This window comes from Gadus morhua, chromosome 14, assembly GCF_902167405.1.
Source record: "Gadus morhua chromosome 14, gadMor3.0, whole genome shotgun sequence".
Lineage (NCBI taxonomy): Eukaryota > Metazoa > Chordata > Actinopteri > Gadiformes > Gadidae > Gadus > Gadus morhua.
In genome coordinates this window covers 21500713-21521040 of record NC_044061.1, presented here as the reverse complement: position 1 = coordinate 21521040, position 20328 = coordinate 21500713, and the positions used below count along the sequence as shown (strand labels likewise).

Below are 20328 nucleotides of genomic sequence, written 5' to 3'. Positions count from 1 at the left end.
GCAACTGTCCCATATTTCTAACTGCATTTGAAGTAGACATTGAGACTCACAAAAAATGGACGCTATAGGACAGTGATCATGATTTGTCTCAATATCAGAATAACAATGGGTCAAATAGCAATGGCTGGTGGAATGGCCATGAAGTAGGTCTGTATATGCAGTGTAAGCTTGTCCAGGCCCTGCAAGTCAGGATGTAGGCTATGAATCTGAATGAAAAGTAGGTAAATAGGTAGTGGCCATCCCCAAAATGCACCAGAATACAGGAAATCAAATCTATTAAATTCAAAAAAAAATATGGGGGGGGGGGGGAACCTCAGACCCCCTGTCTATTTCTGTGCCCCACCAACATGTTTGATCGCCAGCCGCCACTGGTAGTGACAAAGGAAACTGGAAGCAAGTACAAGAAACTCAACGGCATAAAGGCTGTAGCAAGCACCAAGCCAAAGAAGCTACTGACCTAACATAGTATATTTTTGCATACATTATACAGTACTTATTATGATATTGTATATTATATAGTGCATGATTTATTTTGTATTATAATTGGATATTTTACATTGGAATATATACAATATATATATTAGGTTCATGATATCAAACCAAAATCGATACAAATACATTATTTATTCAGTCTTGAGGGAGGTTTTGCTTAGCAAGGCAAAATCTAACATAGACAATTTATATTTCATACAACCTAAAATATGAAGTGGGCGGAGCCACTGCTTTCCCCCAATTCCCTAATGGGCCCATCCACACTTGTGGCAAAATATCAACTTAATATTTAATATTCTGGCCTGCCGGGCTATTATTTTAGCAGTTTAATGAGGTTTGGGGGCTTCAGATGTTCTGGAGCAGCTGTTCAGCTTAGGGTCGCCACTATCAGTTGAGAGGAAGACACAAAAAAATCAACTCTTCTCGTAGTACCAATGCCTTTATTTTCAGATGGATTTCCACTTGTCAGGGAAGAGATCAGAATGGGATTCTCTCCACACAGAAAACTGGCAGTTACAAAGAAGTAAAATGAAAAAGTAAAACAAGGTCAATATACAACATATAAAAAAATGACGCAGTGTGTAATACATTCTCTCTTTAGATGGCTGGAGTCCATTAGCATTCTCAGACATTCTGCTCCAACAACTCAACATAACAGTTTGATATACGGATACTAACATAACAGTTTAACATACATGGTTATGTTTAACCGGTATTAACATAACTGTTAAATTTTAAACTACACAGTTGCTCTCCAGAAGAGAGGAACAAAAAAAATAAAGCAGAAATTATAATAACTTTCAAGACTTTTCATTGATGATCAATAATGTTTGTGTTTGTGTAGAGATACTAAGACCTTGAATAACAGAAAGGTGTAGTAGGACCATGTGCAGCAGGTAGTGTTTGGTTTGGTTTGCACCATATAGTATATACACAGATCAGTATTTTACACTGTCGTTACTCAGTAGCTATCCCTAGCTAGGCTAACCCTAGCTGCGGAAGATGGCCTTGTGTCCAGCTTGTGATTGGCTCTTCCTGTAGCGGGTGTCTAGATGTGATTGGTTGGTTGAGGGAGAGGCGGGGCCGAGTAGTGCTGGCCCTGGTCACCTGGATGAAGCCACGCCCCCTGGCCCAGGTAAGGGCATAGCTTGGTAGGCACAAGGTTCAGGTTTTGAGGCAGCAGACGGACACAATATTAATGTCGGTCTGCTTCCGTGTGCAACAAAGTTCTCCAGCAGAGACTGCACCAGCAGCTAATGCTGGTAGCTTATGGTAGCTGCGAACCAGGCAATGGTAGTAGCTAATTCTAACCGCTAACCAGGCAACTCAAACAGCACATATCCCATCGTCCTGTGCAGCGTTTTTTGGGGAGCAGGACATTTGCTCACTGTTATCTAGCTAACCAGTAGTTCACCTTTCATCGGCAAGCTTCTGAGTTACCGTTGACTAGTGACCTACTAGTTAACTAGAAGAAATGTTAACTAACTACTATTAGTTCACTGGTAACTAGCAAACTAAATAGTTTACTTTTAAATCAGTGAACTAGTAGTTAACAGGGATCTAGTCACCATGAGTATCGGGGGGGGGGGGGGGGGGGGCAGTGCTGCAGCAGGAACTGGACCAGCTGATCTTCGCTTTTCATCAGACGTTTTCCTGCCAATTTCTCCAACTTCAGAATTCATCTCCGAGTCATTCTCTAGTGTCCTGTACATCGAGGTGGGGTGGGGGCGATGTACCGGGGGCAGGGTGGGGGTCATTGGTGTGCGCCCAGTAGGGGGCAGGAGTGGGAGCGGATGTCGTTGTGTTTATGGACGGCTCGGTCCAGATCGAGCGTCTCGCCGTTCACCGTGACCTCCAGACAGCCGCTGTAGGGCGCCGTGACCGGAGTCGACACCAGGGGAACATCTGGAGGAAACACATCTGGTCAGTGGAAAACACTCCGTATGGAGCGGGATCATCTAGTGAGTCCAAACAGTCTGCACCCCGTTACCTGGTCCTCTATACAGGTGAGTTAATTAGTCCTGTATACAGGTGAGTTAATTAGTCCTCTATACAGGTGAGTTAATTAGTCCTGTATACAGGCGAGTTAATTAGTCCTGTATACAGGCGAGTTAATTAGTCCTCTATACAGGCGAGTTAATTAGTCCTCTATACAGGTGAGTTAATTAGTCCTCTATACATGTGAGTTAATTAGTCCTCTATACATGTGAGTTAATTAGTCCTCTATACATGTGAGTTAATTAGTCCTCTATACATGTGAGTTAATTAGTCCTCTATACAGGTGAGTTACCTGGCCCTCTATACAGGTGAGTTATCTGGTCCTCTCTACAGGTAGTTACCTGGTCCTCTCTACGGGTGAATAAGCTAATATTCTACACATGTAAGTCTTTACAAGCGAGTTACCTGGTAGCCCTCCTATAAAGGTGCTGGAGGGGGACTGTAGGTCGACTGGCTCTTGTGTCTCCTCGCTGCGACCAAGCTGACCATCCACCCAGAGCAACGTCTGGTTGCCCGTGACGACCACTCGGATCACATGACCCTCACCGTCACAAAGCTGGGCGGGCGCACTGGCCACCACTGTGTTGCCCACGGACACCAGAATAAACTGAAAAACAACATGTTTTATTATAAACCTGTTACCCAAATGATTACATTACGACAGGGGAGGATGTTTGAATGCAAGGTTTTTGCTTCGATCACCACCAACTCCCACCCAGTGCTCTGACTAGAACAGAGAACTACCACGACTACCCTGTTATTGTGAACAGAACACTCTGGGGACCTACGTCTCTCCACTCGTCCATGGCAGGGTGGTAGTCGGCCAGGGAGACCGAGAAGGGAACGCTGTCCTGGTGGACAAGGGCGAACATCACTCCCATTGCCGAGGTCGGACGCACAGCGAGGTCCACACTCAGGTTCTGGTAGTCTGGAGGAGAGGAGAGGAGAGGAGAAAGAAGAGACTGGTTTATGAGGAGGCGAGAGGGGTTACTGAATACGATAAATGTGATGTGGAGCACACGTTAAACGTGATCCATTCAGTGTGCGAAATACCAGCTGTATCCTAGCACTTCAGTGTTATGCTGAGGTCGTACAAAGACTCATTACAAGTGGCAGATACTGAGCTGGGGTCTCATTTATAACCGTTGCGTACGCCCAAAACGGGGCTGAAATTGGCGTACGTGACTTTCCACGCCAAGGTTGTGATCTATAAAAAAACAACTTGACGGGAGAATGTGCGCAGCCCTAAGCAAACTCTGACCCATGCGCACGCATGGTTTGGAGGAAAAGGAGGATTGGCGACACAGATGGTGTGGTGGTGAACTGATGTCAGACAGAAGAATTGTAGAGTGAGAAGAACGATTATGTTTTATCATCGCATTTCATACATTTTATTTCAACCCGTATCATGCGTTAAATCTATGTAATCAGAATAATTTAAGTCAACTGTGTTATTTCTCAGTTATAACTCCAGAAACATCTCCTTAGAATAAAAAGAAAAATAAATTCTCTATAATTAATCCCGTCACTCCATACTGTCCACTGACGGCGCGACTGCATGGATTAAAGCATCTGTCCAACATGTGTCAATAACATAATATTTTTATGTGACACTGTTAACACATAATCAAATGTCAATTAAATCCCAAGTGTGGGAAAACCAAGCCACACTCCTCATCACAATCGTCCGTTACTCTTGATGCTTTTCATGACAAATCAGGCATTAAAAAGGGGTTATGTTCAAGAACATTTTACGTGGGTGATTACAAACTGATTATCCAAGGTGTTCTCGTTCAGTCTTATTACCGTAACCCTATAAATACAGAGGTGAGCGCCGCGGTAATGCTGCACCATGCAAATGGCAGGATTCGGAGGGAGAGGGTCTTTAGGGACCATAACGATTTATTGGTACATAAAAATATCTACCTTTATGTCAGACCACTTCTTTTTTAATTCTGGGACTGTGCGCTCCGTGCTACTGACAGAGTTCACTGCTGCAGCAACATGTTGCCACTCACTCTGCTTTTTGTTGTATGCGATCCCAATCCCGTGACCGCCGAACAAAACTACTTTTCGGGCCTCCATCTCACCCACAAGTGTCTCCACTTCAACCTCCGTGAAATTTCGCTTTTTTGCTTTTCTCAGTACTTCTGCCATTGTTTCCGACAAGACATAATACTTGCATCCGAGTCTGTTTTATATGCAGATCGCATTCATGAGGTCATTTGCATTGACGATTTATGGTTGAAAAGGGGCGTGTACAGGGCGGAACGTGAAGCTGATTCAGCTGCGCACACTTGTAGTCACTCTGTGATTTATAAAGCAAAGATTGCGTACGGTGTGCGTACGCAGGGTTTTATAAGTCTGAATATTTTTTGGCACACGCAAAACTTGGCTTTTGGGCGTACGTACACTTTTAGCAACGATCCTACGCACAGTTTTATATATGAGACCCCTGGTCAGTTGTAACTGTTACTAGAATAAGACTAATCTTTTCGAGAAAACAGGTGTGCAATCCTACGATTTTTCTAAACTCCCAACAGTTTATTGTAGATGGGTATTTGTTTAATTTAAGTTGTATGTGTTAAATGTGATACATTTGGCAAATGGGATAATGTGTAAAAGGGGACACGTGTGTAAAACGTGTTAAATGTGAAGTGTAAGCGGTAGTACCATAGGAGATGTTGAAGAGGGAGAAGCCCAGGCCGGGGTAGAAGGATCCCGGGTGTTCGGAGCCGAAACACTGCATGTTCTCATTAGAGCTGATGGTCTCCTGGATGGAGGTGTCTTCACCCGTCAGCCAACGCCAGTCCTTCATACAGCCGTCCAGACGGGGGTTCACCTAGACACACAAAATATATACATATACCCAAGTTATTACACACACGCACAATAAATAAATATACACATGATATGTATGCACAAAACACGCACACGCAACCTACCCCCACACACACACACACACACACACACACACACACACACACACACACACACACACACACACACACACACACACACACACACACACACCTGGCTGAGGAGGCCCTCCTCCCTGAAGGGCACGCCCCCTACGGTCAGGTTGAGCTCATGAACGCCCTTCCTCAGAGTGAACAGATCTCCATTCACCGCAATCTTCATCACCGCCTCCCGGTCTATCTTTATCACCAGGCTCCGCCCCTGCTCCTCCACAGAGATCTACATCATAAAGATCAAATAGATGTGGTATCAATATGAATGTATATACACAATATAAACAGTGTTATTAAAACTCTCTTCTGGTTGGTCAACCTTCCTGTCAATCATAACCAACAGGCTCTGGCCATGAACATTTTTTAGAAATAATTCACTCAAATAATTGTGAATATATTCTGTATAAATATATATCCTCCTGACCTTCCTCCACTGCCCGTCGTTGACCAGCGGCCCAGTGCTCGTCACCCGGCTGACCGCCGCGTACTTCAACTGCAGCTCCAACTTCCCATGATGCATCGCTAGGACGATCCAGGAGCTGTTATGGTGACCCCCCGCAAAAAAGATCACACCTTCAGGGTCGTAAGTTCGCAGGTCAAACTCAGCGGAGAACCTGTAGAGAGGACAAAGGAGCGAATAGGTTATAGTATGTCTGGATGTAAGGAGGTTCTCGTATCTCTAGGTGTTAGGAGGTTCTAGTAAGTCTACATGTTAGGTTCTAGTATGATAGGTTCTAGTACGTCTACATGATAGCTTCTTGTATCTCTAGGTGTTAGGAAGTTCTAGTAAGTCTACATGTTAGGTTCTAGTTAGGGATGCACCGAAATGAAAATTCTTGACCGAAACCGAAACCGAATATACTGAAACAGTTGGCCGAAGGCCGAAACCGTATGTGGCTTTTAATGTTTTTCATTCATTTTGCTTTAATTTTTCACCATTGCATAAATCAAACAATTAAATGTCCTTTATAAACTTTTTTGTCTTGCTTTTCTATAAAAAAAATCTATTACAAATTTGATACAAAATATTTATTTAGTACTGAACGTTTTCTAACATTCCAACAGACATTATAGCAAGAATTCAAGAACAATGTACCTTCAAAATAAATGAGTAAAACTATGTTTTTTTTTTTGTTTTTTTGTTTTTTTTTAATCTGTGTATTATGTTCGGCCTGTTTACTCCTTCGGCCGAAACCGAACATTATGTTTTGGGCCATTTTCGGCCGAACATGTTCAGTGGCCGAATATTCGGTGCATCCCTAGTTCTAGTACGTCTACATGATAGGTTTTTTGTCTAGATAGGATGAGGTTCTAGTTCTTCTACATGTGAGGTATGTCTTGGTGTTAGGATCTAGACGTCAGGAGGTTCCTGTACCCCGTCTGGACGCGGCGTCGGAAGCGCAGCCGGACGACGGGGACGGCGCTGAACATGCGTCCGAGGTAGAGCGAGCGACTGTTCCTCTCCAGGACCGGCGACAAACAGGGCGTGATGCGCTGCAGAAACACACAGGAGAACCAACATGGAGGTCTTAACATCAATGTGGTCAGGGGACGCGCCTAGAAGGAAATCCAGACGACGTCAAACAAAATTGAAAGTAAAAGTAAGGGTAAGAGTAGAATGAGGGGTGAGAGGAGTAGAAGGAAGAGTAGGAGGAGTAAAAGGAGGTGTAAGGAAGGAGTAAAAGGAGTCGTATTTCACCTTGCAGCTGCGGAGGTCTTGGCTGAGCTTCCTGCCTTGACGACCGTCACAGAAGCAGCGGAAACTACCGGGAGTGTTGAGACACTGCTCTACGCACACACCCTGCAGACACTCATCCACGTCTGCACACACACACACACACACACACACACACACACACACACACACACTGTAAGGTATATACAGTATGATTAAATATATTGGTGTATTTGATTCAGGGTAGTTTCATCAGTTAATCAGTAGTAGGGTATCAAGTAGTTAAGTACCAGTTAAAGTATCTAGTGTGTCTAAAGTGTCTAGTATCCAAGTTCCGGAAGATTTCCTGAATGGGATCAGGTGTGAATGGGAACAGGGATCGATATTCCGGGAATTCTACACCGGCCTTCTGCCGGCTCAAGACCTAGCAACATTTCCGTAATGTGAATGAAAGAGGCCCCATTCAAGAGAGGTGCGTAAAATGTTTTGTCCATCTAATGCAAGAAGCTTTCCCGTAGCGCGAGCAAACCAATCACAAGTCTCAGCTGATGTCGTATTTGTAATTGCGACTGTTTATCCTCACGGGCCAATGCTTCTTGAGGGATCTTTCTGTTTGCAAACAAGCTCTTTTTTTGAAGAATGTCTGGACGCCTGAAGAGGTGGTTTGTATACCGTAAAAAGATAAGAGTTTATATCAAAACATACCCGCACTATTCTGGAGAATGGATAAACAGAGAAGGAAAACAGTTAATGGTAGCTCGAGTATATTCGTTTATTCCCAGATTTTTATTATTATGGGAGGGAGGATGGCAGCATGACTTCTATCAACCGAGGTTCTCATGTTTATGTTCAGTCCTAGTAGAGTTTGATGTTAGCGGGCCATTATTTACGTTATTAAGGTCACAATGGCTGCTCAGAGAAATGCACAAACGTCCGCTTAGTAAATACACCTAACAGTAATAAGATGCTCTTAACTACCGTTTAGACTTCACACACGCAGACAGATATATCTGGCCTCACGATTATACTAGGGGGCAATATCGTTCATAGTATTCCACTTAATATACTATATTCTCTTTAAGGACAGAGTAGACTCCCTATGTTTATCCTCCGATGAGTCTGAAGCAGCTTCTCATGTTTGACCCTCTTGCCTGAGAGACGGTTTCTTTCTTTAGAACACAAGACTAAGTGTTCCCTGAGTGTACAGGATGTTCTTAATAGGCTAGGGAGAGGTAGGGTCCTGGAGGTTCAGGGACAGGGTTTTTCCCCAGGAACCAGCAGCTGTCTGTGGGGAGCAGTCTCTCTCTCTCGCTCACTAGTTCTCCGTTAGTATGAGACGAGGAGTTTTTATAATGACATTAAATAGACTCCTCTCTTTCATACTGTCCTTATAGCAGTAAACATTCTGATAGTTTTTTTGAACAGGTAAAGCAAGTGTTATACAGTTTGTAAATATAACTTAATTGTAACCACTTGTTTCATAATTTAATTTAGTTTATTATTGCTTATTATTCTTTACTTGTTCGAAATACCAATATTTTAAAAACATTCTGATAGGGTTAGTATGACAGGGTTAATCTGATCGGGGCAGGTTGAGACGAATAGGGTTGGTCTGATAGTGTTAGGGTTAGTCTAATAAGGTTAGCATGATAGTGGTGGGGTGAGTTTGACAGGGTTAGTCTGATAAGGGTAAGGTTAGTTGAATACGGTTAGAGGTCTACCATCATCTGTTTTACAGTCTTATTCCCACATGAATACACCCGGACAGGTGTTCAGAAGTTGACCCATCACCCAGTTTCAACAACACAGCTGGAGCTCACACACGCCCTCCAGATATGCATGTCTACTCTATATATAGTTTGCAGTGTTTCTAACCCCCCAAAAAAAGGATTAAAAAAAGGAAATTCAGTAAAGAATAATAATAGTAAGGGTTGTGAGTATGTGCCCTCTATCACCAAGGACAACAATGCTACTATTATCATATTATATTATTATATCAACACAGTCGAGAGATGGCGTAAACGTAATATCCTTTCTTGCCTAATTACTTGGCAAGAAAGAAGTGTTTATTGGTAGAATGCCCATCTGGTGGGCAGTACATTAACAGTGGCATTGGCAATGCATGAGCCTGTGTAAACAGTGTAAAAGTACATACTTAGTATAAATGACAGCCTTATTTAGATTTTTAACAATTAAAATATAATTTGAATATTAAAAATAAAAAGGAATGAAATTCAAATGGGATAATAGAGGAAGATTGACAGCTCTACTGTGTTCATGATGCGCTATGTTTTGCAAAGTTCATATTCATTTGTATGCAATAAATGCACTTTCTTAAAGTCATCCTCTGTAAGCCGTGTACTCTACAGGCGACTCGTCTGTTTACGTTATGGTTGAGAACCACCAGGCCTGAAAACAATCCAGGGGAAACACTGGCGTGCGTGTGCGCGTGTGTGTCGGTACACTCACCCACGCAGCTCAGTGATTGGTTGTTGAACTCGTAGCCACTCTCACAGAAACACTCGTAGCTCCCGTCTGTGTTCACACACTGAGCCGTCCCACACACACCCGGGATCCCGCACTCGTCCACGTCTAAAAAACACACACACACACACACACACACACACACACACACACACACACACACACACACACACACACACACACACACACACACACACACACACACACACACACACACACACACACACACACACACACACAATGAATCCTAACATTTAGGGTTATTTATGAACACATCATATTAACAGATACCAGATAGTCCATCAGGTTTGCATACCTTGGCAGGTGTGGCGGTTGACCAGCTTGTAACCATGGTGACAGGAACAGTGGTAACTACCCAAAGTGTTGTTACACGCGTGCTCACAGCCGGCATTCTTCTCAGCACACTCGTTGACGTCTGAGAGAGAAAATAGTTATTAGTTGGCTCTGGCTACCACTGTTAGCCTTTAGCTCTGTTAGCTATGTTAATGGTTAGCTCTGTAAGCAACCCGCTCTGTGAGCTGTCAGCTCTTTTAGTTGTAAGCTCCATTAGCTGTTAGTTGCTAGCTATGTTAGCAATTACTTGTTTTAGCCGTTAGCTCTGTAAAGAGTTAGACCTTTTAGTGGTTAGCTTTGTTAGCCATTAGCTCTACAAGAGCTGTTAGCTCAAATTGGTTAAACTAATTTATTAACTCTAGCAGATGGTAGTTGATGTGTGTTTGCCGTGAATGCGAGTCTCTGTGTGTGCGTGGGTAAGTGTGTAAGAGTTTGAATGGCATATGTGCGTGTGTTTAAGAGTACATGTGTGTGTGTGTAGACATTTATTCAGTCAGTTTGTTTCCGTTTACCAAGCTTCCAGGATGAGTCACTGTGGAAACGGTTGGCGAACACCAACCATAGACTCTCAGACACTAAGCTCATTTTCACCTTTCTGGATTAAAAACTCTTGCTGTTGCAAATACTAGGAGCTCCTCTTACCAGATCTGACCTCCTCCACCCTGACCTCCACAACTGACCTCAACCCTGACCCCCTCCACCCTGACCTCCTCCACCCTGACCTCCTCCACCCTGACCTCCTCTACCCTGACCTCCTCCACCCTGACCTCCTCTACCTTGACCTCCTCTCCCCTGACCTCCTCCACCCTGACCTCCTCTACCCTGACCTCCTCTACCCTGACCTAAACAGAGCCATGTGACCATCTCTTTTGAAAACTAGTTCAACCTGAATCAATACCGCGCTCACAACAGCCGCAACAACCACACAATCACTGTCAGATTCAGGGTTTGTTGTGTTGTGTTGTGACACACACCTGACCCAGTTATACCCTTTAGGAGGAAACACACCCAGTTCAATCCATTCAGAGGACACCATTAAATACATGCCTTTGTTGGATACTCGATTTGATTCTGACTGTCGGTCTGATGGGTTAGGGTTAGTCTCAAAGGACTAGTCTCATAGGGGAATGGTTAGTCTGATAGGGTAAGTTGGATAGTTAGGGTTAGTCTGATAAGATTGATGTGAGTTTGATAGGGTTACAGTAGGTCGAATAGGGTTAGTTTTAGGGTCTACCACCATTTCAGTCTGATTCCCATAAGGATACACCAGGACAGATGTTCAGAGGTTGACCCCGTCACCCAGTTTCTACAACACAGCTGGAGCTCCCTCACAGACTCCAGATGTGTGTGTATACCCTGTGTGTGTATACCCCGTGTGTGTGTGTGTGTGCACACGGTTTTGTTGAATACTCAATACTTATTGGTGAATTACCAAATTTAGCGGCCGGTTCATTTTTCATGGATTTTAAATCATTAATATATTTTTACAGGACACCTGACCCAGTCTTACCCCTTTACAGGATACCTGACATAGTTATACCCTGTTAAAGGACACCTGATCTAGTTATACCCCTCTACAGGACACCTGACCCAGTCTTACCCCTTTACAGGACACCTGACCTAGTTAAACCCCTTTACAGGACACCTAACCTAGTTAAACCCTGTTAAAGGACACCTGACCTAGTTATCCCTTTAGAGACACCTGACCTAGTTATACCCCTCTACAGGACACCTGACCTAGTTATCCCTTTAGAGAAACCTGACCTAGTTATCCCTTCAGAGACACCTGACCCAGTTATCCCTTCAGAGACAACTGACCTAGTTATCCCTTTAGAGACACCTGACCTAGTTATCCCTTCAGAGACAACTGACCTAGTTATCCCTTTAGAGACACCTGACCTAGTTATCCCTTTAGAGACACCTGACCTAGTTATCCCTTTAGAGACACCTGACCTTGTTATACTCCTTTAGAGGACAAGAGGCAGTTACAGCCCGAGTAGAGGACGCACACCTGACCACGTTAAACCATGGTGCAGGACCAATGGCTGTGTTGGTTGGTTCAATGGTTTGTCCCTGGACAGCACTGTAGAAGTGCTGAGGCTTTAAGACGCTATCCTTCCTGAGGTCAATGATGACCTTGTGCATTAGCCTGCTGGAGGCACACAATTGGACGGTTGAGATGACTCCGAATGACACTGCAGAATCACTGCATTCTGCTGACATAAAGTGGGCTCCCTCTCTCTCTCTACCTATGACTCTCCCTCCCTGGCTATCGCTCTCTCGCTGCCTCCAGCCTTCCCACCCTCTCCCTTAATGTTGTTGAAGGTCACCTAACCTGACCTCCCTCTCAAAGCAATAAAAGAAAATTCCTCCCTTTCAATTGCAAATTGCAAAAGCATGTATTAAAAAAGAAAGAAAGAAGGAAAAATGGAAAAGGAAAATTTAACAACTGCTAATTTTTCTCTCGCTCGCTCAGTGGCCGTGAAGGGCACTCAACCGTACCTTTATCACAGTGGGCTCCGGTCCAGCCGGTGAAGCAATGGCACAGGAAGTCTCCCTTCCGGTCCTCACATCGCACCGACCCCCTGGGGTGGCACGGGGAGGGAGAGCACTGGTCTGGGATATCTGAGGGAGGGGGGGGGGGGAAAGAGAGAGAGAGAGAGAGAGAGAGAGAGAGAGAGAGAGAGAGAGAGAGAGAGAGAGATAGAGAGAGAGAGAGAGAGAGAGAGAGAGAATAAATGACAACATACTATCGAGTATGCTTCCCTCCAGGAACATGCTAACAACATGCTGACTCTGGTGCGACACAGGCATGACATTATACAGGACAAGGCCTCATACAGCTACCGCAGGGGGCATGCCCCATGATAAATTACAATCCTAGGAGACATCCTAAAAGGTAGGATCCAAGGGGATAGGAGACCCCCCCCCCCCCCCCCCCCCCCTGTCGGTTGAGCAGAAGACACGTCCAGACATGTTTCCTAACGTTCAGAGGAGAAAGAGAGGAAGAGAAAGAGAGAAAGACGAGAATAGAAAGAGAAAGAGAGAAAAACGAGAATGGAAAGAGAAAGAGAGAAAGAGAGAAAGACCAGAATAGAAATAGAAAAACGATGAAGTGAAAGGGAGGGAAATAGAGAATGATAGAGATTAAAGTCGAAAAATATTTGGTGCAGAATGCCAGAATAAATTACACCAAGTTCTAAAAATATCACATTTATCCCTTTGGTTCATGTGGTAGAACCATATTTATCTGGTCTTACAGACAGAAGGTAGTTAAACATGATTTTGTATATAAATAAATATATACATAGTGGTGCTAGACAGATAGATAGATATTTTGTTATATCTATCCCTATAGCTATTTTAATGTGTATGTATTACTTTATAGAATATATAAAGTAGTTCATACCCATGTTAATGGCAGAGCTTTGTTTATGTGAAATCAATAAACTTTTCCGTCACCTCTAATGTTGGGTTCAGTCCTGGTTAATGCTTCACAGCAGGAACTAGATCACATTTATTACACACATTTATTTCTCATACAAATATGTAAGTAAAAATGAGGTGTAATTCAATGTTTTAACATTGAAAATGTTCTAGTCATGGTATGATGATTTAAACTCAAGTAAATTCAGATATATTAACCGTTTCTTCCACTTTCTATTTCACTGCAGTTTTTGGGTGGGAGCAGTGCTTAATTTGAGGGGGAGCAAGGGGGAGCGCGCTCCGGAAGCTCTGACGCGCGCTCCGCCAGCTCTGACGTGCGCTCCGCCAGCTCCGCCAGCTCCGCCACGAGCAGTATAAAAAAAAAATGCGCTGCGTAGCGGTAATCAATGAAGTACGACATAACATTGCGTGGGGAATAGGTACTTTGGCGCCCCGTGCTGCAGGCGTACACCCGTGTATAGATGGAAAGAAACCCTCACTGAAGTCCGTAGGGCCACGATAGAAACCCTGAAAGTCCTCAGCGCTCCGGGAGCTCCTACTGGACAAATTAAGCACTGGGTGGGAGGATAGGAGGAGGAGGAGGAGGAGGAGGAGGAGGAGGGACAGAGAATAGAAGGAGAGAAGGAGGAGAGAAGTAGTTGAAACAGGAGAGATAGAGAGGTCTGTGGTCTCTTTACAAACCAGCGGTAAGGCGAGGAGAGGGTTTCGAGGTGTAGTATACAATGTGTATTTGCATGTAATCCTTTGGGGTTATTATGCGTTATAAATGACAATATGATTTATATTTTTCGATTCATCCCACAGCAGATATGATGACTATATCTCAGTTGGTAGGCAGGTTGAGGGGAGGGGGGGGGGGGGAGGGAGAGAGATACATGAGTTTTATCCCTCACAGCTCTCTGCTGTTGCTGAGTCATAAGTCATTCTGCTCAGCCAATGGGAGAGCAGCTGGCTGGTCCTGATGCAGCAGAAAGAGACACGCTGTCCTACACATCAGGGGGCGTGCCCATGATGGCTAGAGGGGGTGTGGCTAAGAGACATACTCACTCCCTGCTGACGTAAAGACACACCTCCTGCTGACACACCCCCCCCCCCCCCCCCCCCCTGCTGACGCATGGCATGACTGCGGCGATACCCACCTACCTGCACACACACACCTTAATGCACTACCTGTACACACACACACACACACACACTTTACATATCTACCTGCACACACACACACACACACACACACACACACACACACACACACACACACACACACACACACACACACACACACACACACACACACACACACACACACACACACACACACACCTTACTGCCCTACCTACACACACACACACACACACCTTACTGACCTACCTACTAACGTATAATAAGGGACAGCATCTGTCGGGTTACCTGCTCTAGCTTTGGGGAAGTTGCTAGGCTAGGAGAAGTAGCTACGTTAAGTATAGAGAATTGCCTAGGCTAGCTCTTGAGAAGTTGCTAGGCTAGTTGTAGAGAAGTAGCTAGGCTAGCTGTAGGGAGGTGGCTAGGCTAAGTATGATGCGGTACAGAAATACTGCAGTGGAACCCAGCCTCCAGAACTATTAATACACCACAGATGAAGAACAGCAGAGGGAGGGGAAGCTAGGTGAAAGCCTCAAAGTGTGTCAGAAGGTATTGAAGGACACGCACGCGAAGAGAGTCGGAGGTAGTGAATATTGAGCACAGCGTCATCATTTATAGTGACATGTAGTGAATACTGAGTCATGATGAGGCTGAGTAGTAGTGAATATGCAACGCCGCCATGCAACACACAGTGTGTGCTTGTGTTTTAGGGGTGTGACTATGCAACCAGTGGCTTAAACACTACAAGTAGTAGGGTTTGAGCGTTTATTTCCTTTACATAGTACACTACTGGACATGATGAATTCCTTTACACAATACACTACTTTATATGCTCTTTGACGCACGACAGAAATTTAGAAAGCAACAAATACAATCATCTCACAATTAATTGATTTTGGGTTTAATGTGCTCTTTGGCCAGTGGATGGCAGTACATTGTAGACCTACTAGTAGCTTGCCAAGCACAGATTATAACCATAAGACTCCATCACAAACAGTTCCCGGGAAATTACTGGGATAACCTCTCAGACACGGCTAGTGATATTCACTGTTCATCCATAGCTATTTCCGTCCTGCACCCTTTTAAACATGGCTTAGCAATGCCGGAATAGATGGGCAAAGGAATTCCCCAATATCGACCCCTGTTCCCATTAACACATGACCCATAAAGGGAATGTTCCTGAACATTTCCACGAAATACGGCACATGTTAGGGGCTATATGCAGTCCCATGAATAAATACTGTCTTCGGCTAGCTAGCATGAAGAGGAACGTACCGACTATCGAGTACTGTCATTTCCCGATCCACGGGAAACGTGGGTTTAGTTTTCTAGAGAGCGGGAGGAAGGGAGGGTTTGAGGAAAGATGGGGGAGGGATGGATGGTTTTACTGTTTTCATGGAGAAGGAATGTGGATGTGCCAAAGAGAAAAAGCCTGATTGTGTACAGCCATGGTGAGAGAGTGAGATGTAGTGAATGCTGACTGAGTACATCCATGTTGAGAGGGAGACTTACTGTGCACACAGGTGACCAAGTCCTGTTTCTTCTTTTCTGAGTCTCCAAACTGTTCCATGCAGGCTAGACAGGAATTAGAATAAGAGCAGTTTAATACCCCTCTGCCTGTTCACAGCCAAAGATAAACGGATGGCCAGTGAAGGATGACTTACCTAAATACTTTGGGTAGAAGTAGTCCTACACCAGAGGGAAACATAATATAAATATAAGCATCATTCAGACTACATTAGGTTTCCAATTGATAAAGTCTGGGAGGCAGGCAGGCGGGCGCACACAGGCACACACACACACACACACACACACACACACTAGACTGGATACTGTCTGAGTTCAGCCATGATGAGATTCAGAGGTGGTGCAAACTCAGCACACAGCAGGAGGGCGAGATGTAGTGAATAGAGTTCAGCCATGATGAGAGTGAGGCTTGGTGAATACTCTTAGTCATGTTGAGTGAGACGTAGGGAATATTGTCTCAGGACCGCCATGCAACACAGTCCCTGCTTGTGTTTTATGGGTGTGACTATGCAACCAGAGGCGGCAAGGAGTGGTGTTAGAGCTGCAGAGTGTTTCTTTATATAGTAAACTACTTGATATGGTCAATTTATTTAAATAGTACACTAATTGATATGGTTATTTCCTTCACATAGTACTGCTTGATGTGGTTCACTATTACTAGAGATAATAATAAATTGGCTTCAAGGGTTCGTTTTTCAAGCATGAAAGTTGCAACTGCTTTTGACAGAAAGTTTAAGAGACAACAGGAAGTTGATGCTTGTTGTCAGGGGCAACCAGCAGTAACCAGGGATACCCTCAGCCTCTCCTCTGCAGAGCTGCAGCAAAGTGTTGAGTCAGAGGTTGAATAATGAATTCATGAATGAGACTGCAGTTCTCCTGCACGCGAACAGAGAGACAAACACACACACACACACACACACACACACACACACACACACACACACACACACACACACACACACACACACACACACACACACACACACACACACAGTGTATACCCTAGTAGCAATACACTTCAGATACACTATATATACTGTACACACAACCAATAGATTACGAAAAATACCATAAATACTACCAATATACTGTAAATACACACCCACACGCACAACTTAATTCAACATAGCCATACCTCACCCTTCCATAACTCGCAGTTCTCCAGGGAAGGTAAGAACGCTAACGTTAAGGAAGAGCTAGGAGTGGACGCTGAGCTAGGTTTAGGGAAGCTATCAGACTAACGTTGGCGATGTGGTAGGAGTTAGACACATCAACCTTTAAAAGTTATTGCTACCGAGTGTGTGTGTTGTGTGTGTGTGTGTGTGTGTGTGTGTGTGTGTGTGTGTGTGTGTGTGTGTGTGTGTGTGTGTGTGTGTGTGTGTGTGCATGAGTGTGTGTGTGTATTTTGAAACAGATAGACAGCACCGTGAGAGTGACTGTGACTGTGTGTGTGTGTGTGTGTGTTTTGAAACGCAGTGATGGATAGTGGTCGTGTTGCCTCTCCCCCAAGCTAGCCGCCTAGATGCTAATTACATTTCCTCTTCGACACTTTCCAACGGTGGCAACAATCCACCACAATAATATTTCAATATTTAGCTTCTGTAGCCATGGTTACAGACCATCCCAAGGAGTGAAATATACACCCTCAGAGAGGATAGGACTCAGTGACCCTAATGACCACACACACACACACACACACACACACACACACACACACACACACAGGTCAGTAGCCATGTGTGCTTATTCTAAATTAATAAATGTATAATTTAAGTTGGTTTCTAATTGATAACCTTACAAATAATTTAAATCAGTGTAGTAGCAGTAGTAGTCCATCTCCAATAAGAGCCTACTAACCGTCTCTGGCTGGTTCTCGAACACCTCCCGCGCCTCCTCCTTACTGCAACGCTCCTCCACACACTCCCTCTCCAGGTGGCCTTGCTTGGTCTCCTCAAACACCTGGTAGGCTCTCCTCGGGCGGCTCAGGAACACACTGGCCTGCTCCCGCGTCAACGAGACTGACACACAATACTTAATGTTACCATACCACCCTTTCAATTGTACTACACCACCAGTCTGCTCCCCCGTCGAGACTGACACACAATACTTGATGTTACAATACTATTGATTTAAATGTACACCGGTCTATTGAGTAAAACTTTACTGCAGGGTCTACTGAGTCAGGGCTGTACACGTCAAGTATGAATTGAAATTGTACATCCGAATGTTATCTCTTTACATTTACCAAGTCATACTTTACATTAAAATACTACCTCTTTAAAACGTACTCAGTCAGACTTTGCATCCCATGCTACCTCTTTAGACATACCAAGTCAAATTGAACGTTACATCCCAATGCTATCTTTACGCATAAGCCTACCAAGTCGAATTTACATTACCATATTACCTCTTTACCCTTACAACGTCAGACTGAACATCACCTCTATCCAGGTGCTAAATTCGTCTTTCAACGAAAGACTACATCTTTACACGTACTAGGTCGAACTTTACATCACAACATCGCCTCTTTACAGGTACTAAAGACAGACTTTAAATCACAACGTCCACCTCTTTACACGTACTAGGTCAAACTTTTCTCCTACTCCGCCCTGGCGAGGAGAGGACCGAGGCTGGGTCCCAACAAGGTGAGTTAGCAGGTTAGCCTGCGGGTAGCATGGGGCTCTGGTTGTACTTACTGCTGTCGGACCAGCAGGAGAACACGATAACCAGCAGGACCTCCCGCAGCAGGGTCCTGGTCGGACTCGGAGTCGGTCTCATGTCTGCTGGTCTCTCCCTCTGGTCAGGGTTCTAACTTTCTCTCCTGGTCTCTGCACCAAGAAACACTGCGGTGCTTCCACTCAGCGACACGACACAGTGCAGCGGTCTGGTCCCTGCGGTCCCTGTCGTGTTACGTTAACTCCTGTGTTCCAGACCTGCTCGAGTCCCTGGACCAGTACCGTCCTTGTTCTAGTCCTCCCCGAGTTCCTGGTCTAGTACCGTCCGTACTCGAGACCTCTCCAAGTTCCTGGTCTAGTACCTACCGTGTTGTAGACCTCTGCGCATAGCATGCACAACCCGCGACCTTGTTCCTCTGTCTACCGCGGCGGCTCGACTCCCATCGCGGTTCTCGGGAACTCTTGTCCCGCTAGAAGAACAACACTGTAGTCCCGTTGGAACAACACTTTAGTCCCGGTTTCCCTGTGGTTCTAGGACACAGTTCTCACAGTCCCCTGGGTCACCTGCAGTTCTAGTCCCGCTACAAGAGCACTCTGGTCCCGCTGGAAGACCGTACGGTTCTCAGGACTTCGGACTGAGCTCTGAAAAGTTGTCTGAAGGACTGTAGTCTCAGACAGCAGATTGTTATGGTGCAGTTGAGACTCTCTACCGTTGTCTCTCGCTCTCTCTGATCCCCCCCCCCCCTTGTGTGTGTGTGTGTGTGTGTGTGTGTGTGTGTGTGTGTGTGTGTGTGTGTGTGTGTGTGTGTGTGTGTGTGTGTGTGTGTGTGTGTGTGTGTGTGTGTGTGTGTGTGTGTGTGTTGCTTAAGTAAATTGTTGCAATAGTTGGCATGTGCTTATTAAAACAAGCTAAGGCTGATAAACGTGTCTGTTTTGGTAGAGGAAAGCCACAGTTTCAAGGTTAACTTACCAGTATCACCTTTAAAACTAAATATAGTTCATGAATATACATGATTCGGTTAGGTTCTTGTTTTCAAGAAAACGATTTCATAATCTCCCGACTGTCTCCCCCACGTCTGTTTTTGTCATCCATGGAGAATTTTCTGTCGATCTTTCTTTTCTATTCAACTTGCTGTCTTCATATTTTTCTGAGTCATTCGGTTTCCCGTCCAGATTTGCTGCTGTGTTCTATTGTAGGTTTGGGTGAACATCCCATCGAATAGTAACATAAATAGTAGCCTATGTCTCTCTATGACTGCATATCATTCTGGCCTAAAATATTTGCCGAACTACATGTTTTAACATGTTGGAATGTGGTCTTGTTCAAACTCATTTATATTCAACTATTGTTATTATTGTCATTTTTTATTAAAAGTGATAGACAGAAATTAAGACATGTATTCAACGACTTAAACACAAATTGAAATAAGTAAACGCTTGGAAGATCACGTTTGTCAAAATACGAAAGTATTCCGTGCAAATTATCAATTATCCTTAAAGTAAAAAGGCTTCACTATAGCTGGCGGCCATGTAGCCCCAGGTCGCCCTCTAGCGGGATTTATGCAGTGAATTAAATATTACA

General features: G+C 44.5%; 1 protein-coding gene across 1 annotated transcript; it reads right to left on the bottom strand.

Moving 5' to 3' along the window:
- Positions 1–910: 910 nt before the first annotated feature.
- On the bottom strand, positions 911–19481 carry gas6 (growth arrest-specific 6). Its single transcript, XM_030377138.1, has 15 exons — positions 18768–19481; positions 17929–18089; positions 16209–16233; positions 16057–16119; positions 12478–12600; positions 9938–10057; positions 9607–9729; positions 7162–7283; positions 6838–6956; positions 5887–6076; positions 5524–5688; positions 5164–5332; positions 3279–3418; positions 2896–3097; positions 911–2397 (listed from the first exon to the last, which is right to left on the bottom strand). Exons 1-15 carry the CDS (start codon positions 18847–18849, stop codon positions 2246–2248), a joined length of 1956 nt encoding a protein of 651 aa, XP_030232998.1. The 5' UTR covers positions 18850–19481; the 3' UTR covers positions 911–2245.
- Positions 19482–20328: the final 847 nt, after the last annotated feature.